Genomic DNA, 8,218 nt, shown 5'->3' on the forward strand with positions numbered 1-8,218 from the left:
TAATTAGAAATAATACTTAGAATACAAAAAAAAAAATGTCACCTGAACACTCCACATCAGATTAGGGGTTTAACATTCAGTAATTATAGCGTCAACCAGTAACGGATATAGAAAAATTTTGACTTTTGGACAAAAATAACATACGAAAATATTAAAATATTTAATCTTAATGTATTTATATTTTTGAATCTTCACGTATATTAGTTAGACAATAATATAATAAATAACTGTAATTAATACATCTAAAGTATATTAACTTACAAATATTTTTTTATTGCAATTTTTGGGCAAAATATGTCATACATCTATTATTAATACTACAATGCGTAATTGCATATTTAATATTGGTTAAATCACATTTACTATATTAACTTAGAAATATTTTTTCTGGTCACATTTACTATATTCATTTGGGTGATATACTCTTTCATTTTTCGTTCAGGAGTCATATACTTTTCAATGATATATTCCTCCTACATCATAGTTTTCACTATCCATAATAACACCTAAAATAACCAAGGCCTTATGTGAAATTTTTTGGTCTCCCGGCCCAAGCATTGCAACAACATGCTTGGCTCCAACTATCCGTTTTGACATTTTCGGAAAAAAAAAAAAACCCAACGGAGCCATTCACCCTTTCAGCTTCAGCAGCTTAGCTTCGTACCGTTCTACACAGACTACCACGCTGCTCCCAATTGCATTGCTCTTGGACACGTGTCACCTCTGATTTCTTTCAATTTGAATATCTGTAAATCTTTATATAATGGAATCTGTACACTATAATTATCCTTATTAATAATGTACAGAATACGTAGATATAAATTAAATATCAATTTTTTTTTAATATATTTTGTTATTGTCACAATCAGTCAGAGATAAAAATTAATAATTTTAAAAATAATTAAAAATAAAAAAAAAATCAAACTTTGTGTTTTATACATCGTGTCTCCGGATCTCAATGTTAAATAATAACATTTTAACAAACAAATGATAGACATAAACCACTGTATCTAATATCTCTGTCTCACCAAACAAACAGCCTTAAATTGACAAACTAACCATCAACGGACATTCACATACCTAACAAACTAACCATCAACGGACATTCACATACCACACGACATCATTTCATTTTTTTTTTTTTTTTGTTGAGAGTATTCGGGGACACATTATAGAGTGAATGACGTTTCTAACAAAAAAATTCAGTGTTCTCTGAAAATTTTTAAATTTGAATTAAATAAAAAATTAAAACTTATTTATTTAATAAAGAATACATTTGTTCTTATATGAACTTATATATATATATATATTATTTTTAGATAATTGTAAAGAAATTAATATTTTATTAATATTAAAATATAAATTAATTTTTTAATATTTTTAACATTTTTTAGTTATCTAAAATATTTAAGATAAATTTTTATTTTAATAAATAATAATATATTCTATTTCTAAAATTATTTTTAAAATATATGTTAAGAACGAAAACGGACTTCCAACACAATAATATTTGAATATATCTAAATGTATTTGGAAGAGCATTTTTTTATATTTTATTGAGACATATTTAGACCCAAAAAGCATAACACAAGTATAAAAAATGCTCGTTAAGTTTTCGCGTATTCAACTATCCATTCCATTAAACAATAGCCTTACCCATTTCGATTTTTCACCATAATAGTTAATTAATTATGGGGGAAAAGTTTAAGAACATATTCTCTCTCAGACTTGTACATTCACTTATCAAGTATTAAATGAGTTTTTTTTTTTTTTTTTTCTTGAGGTTTCTATTTTTTTTATCAAAAGATTTTGAGGTTTCTAACCATTAAGTAATTGACAGTGTATCCAACCAACAGGTGTCAAATCCAACATCCGAGCATCCCTTTCCAACCAAAACTTTCCTAGTATTTGTCAAGGCTATGTTCCAAAACAAGTGCCTACCCCTTTTCACTCTTTGCAACCCTTAAACTTCCCAAGGTTGCACAAGTTAATGTTCTTCCCTCAGAAATTACAAGTAAAACGAGAATTCAGCATCCATCACCAACAAAAAGTGGCAACAGAAACACGCTACTTTCATGGGGGCAGGGCGTATGTATAGTCTTATAGAGATGTTCTTTGTACCTATGAAATTTTGTGCAATCCAATGTTGAGATCCGAAGATATGGAAATGAGAACAGGCATTGACTGAAGCCATGTTGCTTTGAAGACGCGCTTCTGATGCGCTCTTATCGACTGCGAAGGCTTGTTCGCGTTGTACCTGATGTCGAATATGTGGATAACAGGATCTACTGAACCAGATGATATGTATAGTCCATCAGGAGACCAAGCTTGATTTATCAGAGCCGATTGAGAATCGCTACTTTCTTGCTTCCATCCGAAAGCATGAAGTTCTGTCTGCCTCAGTCGTATATCATATAACCTTAGCTGCTTCTCATGAGTCCTAAAAGAAAGAAAATGTACTTAATATACCAAGTGAACTTGCAAGTAACAAGAGAATACTCTGAATTCAATGTAGAAAATAATAACCACCAAAACTACAAGCCACATTTTAGAAATAGGGATTTCATAGCTTCAACCTATTTGTTTTCGATTATTTCTTGAAAAAAAAAAAAACAAGGGGGCGGCCTGGAGGATTTGGAAAATGTTGCACCCAAAGGATGTAATGTAGGCAGCCTAACCTAATTATATCAGTTAACCAAATATATGAAGTAAAAAGAATTGATCTTTTTGCCAAAATGATGCGAGACAAACGCACCTTTGGCCAGGACTTCTCATTAACAAACAAGATGGGAAAACTATTTCATCTGGTTTTTAAGGTTTTGAACCTAAATAGTATATTACTAATTCCAAATGAACATGCTTTGATATATATTTCCCATAAACCAAGTATCCAACATGTTACGAAGGCAAACATAACACAGCAAAAACTTGAGAAAACCAAAGTGGATATGACTTACCCTGTTTGAACCATGAATAAATTGAAGTCACATGGATTGGGTAGGACACTCATGCATTTAGTATCAACTTGATGCCTGTAATCTGCTCTACCAGCACGAACATCAAACCCGAATATTCTCTTGTCGGCACCAGCAGACAACACAATCTGTTTATGATGTAGACCAGCAACACCCATGACAGCAGAAGAATGAAGATTCCTGTGCAACGCTTTTGGCTTCCATTTCTCGCCATCTTGTTCGCTCCAAAGCACAACAGCATGGTCACTTCCGCCAGTTAGGAAACATGTATCTTCCCAGGGAGGAAAAACAATGCCATTGATAATACCCTTAACATGCGGCTTGTCCTCTAAGTATCTTACTCGATCTCCCTGTGATTTCATACAAATTTTGCATATATCTGCAATCAACAATACAAGAACCCCAGTAGAAAACTTTTTAACTTTTACGCCATGATATTTGGTCTCACGAGCCTTACCCCTCGACCTTTATTCAGATTCATAACTGATACTTGAGAGTCTCCCCCATCGGCGCTGTATACTGCAAATAGCCTGTTTCCATCTGGGTGCCAGGCTAAATCTTCCGGCCATCTCCGCTGCTTTGAGGATGAACAATCAGTAGAGCTAAGTCGGGAGGCTGATGATCTACAAAAGTCAAGACGTAGAAAGAGAACATGTTATAGATAACAAGATCAACTTTTGAAATAGTTTTAAGTTATAATATTCTATAATCAACCACTCCTTTTCATCCTCTTTGAAACTTCCAATAGGCCTTTGGTTAGTTCTATTTATATTCATATTCACATTTCACCAAAACAACAACAGCAATAAAAGTACTGCATGAAAGGAAGATTGTGATTAACCAAGAAACTGTAGTCTGTGCATGGTATCTCTTGAAGTATCAAACACAAAACAAGATGAAAGTAGAACTGTATAAAATTAATGAAATTTAATAAAACAAAAGAACAAAGCAAGATTCAAAAGCAGTAGAACTAGCACACAATCCATATCACCTATTTACTTTCCAATATTAATTCGAATGTAATAACATTGCTACTCAAAACCTTGGAATACCCTAGCTGGGTATTATTAAGGAAGCAAAAAAAAAATTAAATTTAAAAAAAAAATAAAAAATGTATTACCTTCCAGCATTCACTGATAAAAAACATTTGAGAAAGATTGTCCATTTAATAGTGAATGTCTTATTATAGCAAATGATCAGAGAGTCAAGAGCCAAACGTTAGACATGTCATGATATTAAAAGTGAGATTCACAAAGTCCAATTGCTTGCAAATCCATAAAGGAGATCTGTACATTTAAGTTCATATCTTGCATATCAGACATTTTGATGCCATCATTGGACCAGTATGTAAGACATAATAGGAAAACTATAAAATTTTCAAAAAATATTAAGGAATTTAACAACAAAGATAAAGATGAAGGGTATACCCCCTAGCCTGAATTTGCCACAAGTTGAGCCCTCCATCCAAAGCACTGCAAGCATTCCACAAAAGTAGCAAGAATAAGCCTCAGAAGATAGATAAATCTTTTATAATAATAATGATGATGATGATAATAAACCTAGCCACTATATATTTTTTATCACTTTAGTTCTAGCAACTTGAATCTTAGAAAATGGTTCCAACAAAAGACGCGGAAAGAAAATGTACTCAAGAATAAAGGTAATACTCCAGAAGCCTCATCATGCATCCTAGCATATGCAAGTTTAAAGAAACTTAAAATCACGACCTTAGATGGCAATCAAATGTCTCACACATGTAGACTTTTTACATTCTTCAATATGGCCGAATCACTAAAACTTAAAGCCTAATAGTCATATTGCAATCGAATTTCCTTTGGTATCAACTGATAAGATTTTACAATAGAGTTGTCGTGGCCAAAAGCTGAGAGAAGTTTTTTTTTTTTTGGAGGAAAAAAAGAAGGTAGCTCTAACATACTAAAAGGAAAGATTTATAGAAAAGAAATGCGTATATTACCTGGTCACGAAAAGATTATCATTTACAGGACAATAAGCAAGACTCCGCAATTTCCTCTTGTGTTGACTTGAGATATGGTTGCTTGTATGACAATATACCAACTTTGGTGAAGCACTTTTGCGTATTAAAGGAATCAATTCCTTGTGTTCTTTTTGCTCTGGAAAGCAAAATGAAATCTTGTGAAATTAAAGTTACACTTGAAATGGAGAGGACAGCAATATCTAACATGAAATTCAAAGAGAAGCACATAACCATTGATATCATCCATGGACTAGCCAAATCCACATAAAATGAAGGCCGCGCTAGAGATGAATGTCTTACCAAACTTCCTTTTGGTCCCTCTGTCCTTGTCTTCAGTACTCTTCTTCTCAGAAGAAGGTCTTTGGGATATTTCAGATTTTACTCTAGAACCAGAACTGTGAACTGATGGACTTGCTTCAGAACCAGAAGTTACGGCAGCTTTTGTAGAAGATCTTGGCGGTGTTGGTTGCGAAGTTTTTGGTTGCACGGCAGGAATAAGAAGTTCTGGTTTGGATTGATGGTGTTTTTTGGAAGAATCTTCATTTCTATCTGTTGGACTGCTTGATCTACGTTCTACCTTCACAGTTTTAATTCCATTGTCTAAGGAACTTCTAGATGACACAGCATTATTAGTTTGACCTCGAAGGCGAGCCAATTTTGTCTCGGAATCTTGCAGCCTTTTTTCTGCTTCCTCAAGCTGCACCAAAACATACATTCAGCAAATAATTCTGAGAAGAGATTCAAAAAAAAAATTGTGCAGACTACAGATGATAATGTTTCACAATATCAAAATTAGAAGACAAAAAGTTATCACTTGAAATATTGACAACATGGATAGCATTGCTCCAAACCTAAGAACAATTTATTCATAAATAAGTTTTTCGAAATTCATAGAAAGATTCCATCACAGAATACAGTTTAAACAAGAGCCAAACCAAACTACAGCCATCAAAACATGACACAAAACACATTTGCAGTGTATTCATACTGAAGTCAGAACCAACCAGAGTGAACCAACTTGTATGCATGCATATGCAACTGCTACCAAAACAAAAGCGCATTCCAAAGAATAAAAGAGAAAACCAAATGTTGAATACTATCAACAGAAAATTCAAAATAAGTTGTCACAGGATTACAATGACCACATATCAACCTATTAACTAGAAACAAAACTACATGCTTCAGCAGTTAAAGTGAGTTTTGTAGGAGAGTAAAAATACAAGTGGAGAATCAAAATAATCTTAGGAATTTCATAATTGCTGCATTAGGGTTACAAAAACTTCTCTTTTTTCCTTGCTTTCATTAAGAAGCTTATGGAACCCAAAAAAAATATAAAATTTACAATTTTTCCATAAAGAAAGAAATGCATTATGGTTGCCAACAAAAAGCAGAACCAGCCATATAGCAGAGTGAAATGAACTTCATGCAAGTAAAGACTAAAGTATATCAAAAGTATCTATGTTTCTACCTTCAGGAACCAAAAAAAGGGCACACAACAAACCACGATTTTCTCGACTTTTATACCAACAAAACAAAGAAAATAAAGCAACGAATCAAATAGATTCTTTATAACTGTGAAAACATGAATTCAAAGTTATTCTAACTTTACATCAATTCTGCTACAAAAGAAACAAACACTCATATATAATGAACATGCTCCTTTTTTTTCCCTCCTAGCTCAAATACTGTTAATCATTCGAAACAGTTCAATATCATAAATAAATAAATAAATAAATAAATAAACAAATCGAAATGTGGAAGCATAATAACGGAAAAATGAGAGGTTAAAAAGAAAAAAAAATAAAAACCTGCGATTTGTAATAGGAGAGGCGGTGACGGAGGTTTTTGACTTCGCGAGTACGGTGTTCGATGAGAGCTACCAATGCCTCCTCTTGCTCCTCCTTGGTAGTGGTTCCGCCGGCGCCGTTAACGCCGTTATCTTCGCCGTTATCCATTTTCGGAGATTACTACGATGCTATTTCTCTGAGAAGAGAAGAGAATAGAAGAGAAGAAGAGACGGTAACAGTACTAACATTTCTAAGAGCACGAAAAATGTTACCTAATTATTAATATTAATATTAATATTAATCAATAATCAATACTTATTTGTGTATTATTATCACATTAATTAATTAATTAACTATTAATAAATAAAAATATAAATAATTGAAGTCGGCGAGCTGTTTTTTCCAAAAAAATAACTTAGTATTATAGATAGATAGATATAGATAGATAGATAGAGAGAGAGAAGAAAATATATTCAAATTAAATCCACTAACTATATATCGATGAAGATGATGATAACTTTTCTTTTTTTTTTTTCTATCAATGAACAAAAAAATTCATATATGTCAAATATGTTTTTATATGTCATCATCTAATTACATATTATTGGCTAATTCAACTTTTTTATTATGTAATAGTTATTTTAAAAATATATAAAAATAATATTTCATTAATTGAAAACATGTATATTTTTAGTATTTGTTTGTGCGCCATTATCTAGGATAATTCAACGAAAAAATATTTTTTTTATTTTTTAGAGTGTTTGGCAAATTTCTAGTAGTAAAAATAAAAATATTAAAAAAATAAATAAAAAAACATCTTTTTTTAGAAGCTGTAATTTACATCTTTTTTTAAAAGATCTTTTTTCATTAAAAAATATTTTTCACGTAATAAATAAACAAAAAAGTACTTTTATATTGTTATACCCAAACATAATTGATAAATAAAAAAATCTTTTAAAATGAGATATTTAAACATAAAATTACTTTTACTTTTTTATAAAATTTTTAAAAAAAAAATAATTAAAAAAAATATTTTCATAAAAACTCACCCAAACAAAACCTTAATATAGTTTCATTTGTATCATCTTTATCATACATTTTCATCTAAATTCTCAATTTTGATCAGCAAAAGAAAACCTAATATCTTATATGCTTATAGTCCATTTGGAGTTGAAATCTTTTCACCAATCATGTTTAAAATTATGTTAAAACGTAATTTTAATTATATAAAATGAGTTATAAAAAAAAAGTATTTTGCAAAAGAAGAAAAACCATAATTTGTTCTCATCACCAAATCGAACACGCAAAGCAGATTTTATTCCAAACATATTACAACACTTCCATTTTTTCTGTCAGCAAAATTAGGAAGTAGATCGATTGGATCAAATCTATTAGATAATTTACTATACATAAATCAAAATAAATAATTTCAATACAAAAATAATTATAAAACATAGTTG

The 8,218-nt window shown here is 31.1% G+C and overlaps 1 protein-coding gene across 1 annotated transcript; it reads right to left on the reverse strand.

The window, feature by feature from the left end:
• Positions 1 to 879: 879 nt before the first annotated feature.
• Positions 880 to 7,305, reverse strand: LOC112771146 (uncharacterized). The gene is made up of 7 exons (XM_025815779.3): positions 6,780 to 7,305; positions 5,272 to 5,668; positions 4,951 to 5,107; positions 4,403 to 4,447; positions 3,433 to 3,598; positions 2,958 to 3,325; positions 880 to 2,440 (listed from the first exon to the last, which is right to left on the reverse strand). The coding sequence occupies exons 1-7, from the start codon at positions 6,924 to 6,926 to the stop codon at positions 2,122 to 2,124; spliced, it is 1,599 nt and encodes a 532-aa protein (XP_025671564.1). The 5' UTR covers positions 6,927 to 7,305; the 3' UTR covers positions 880 to 2,121.
• Between the last annotated feature and the right edge of the window lie 913 nt (positions 7,306 to 8,218).

This window comes from Arachis hypogaea, chromosome 18 (assembly GCF_003086295.3).
Source record: "Arachis hypogaea cultivar Tifrunner chromosome 18, arahy.Tifrunner.gnm2.J5K5, whole genome shotgun sequence".
Classification (NCBI taxonomy): domain Eukaryota; kingdom Viridiplantae; phylum Streptophyta; class Magnoliopsida; order Fabales; family Fabaceae; genus Arachis; species Arachis hypogaea.

What these genes read in the sequence shown, in the direction of transcription:
- LOC112771146 (XM_025815779.3), bottom strand. Translation starts at nt 6,926, where the DNA reads ATGGATAACGGCGAAGATAACGGCGTTAACGGCGCCGGCGGAACCACT. An exon ending in TGGCAAATTCAGGCTAGGGG is followed by an intron (nt 3,599 to 4,402) that starts GTATACCCTTCA and finishes TGACTTTTGTAG; the next exon opens with ATCATCAGCCTCCCGACTTA. An exon ending in TTATTCATGGTTCAAACAGG is followed by an intron (nt 2,441 to 2,957) that starts GTAAGTCATATC and finishes TCTTTCTTTTAG; the next exon opens with GACTCATGAGAAGCAGCTAA.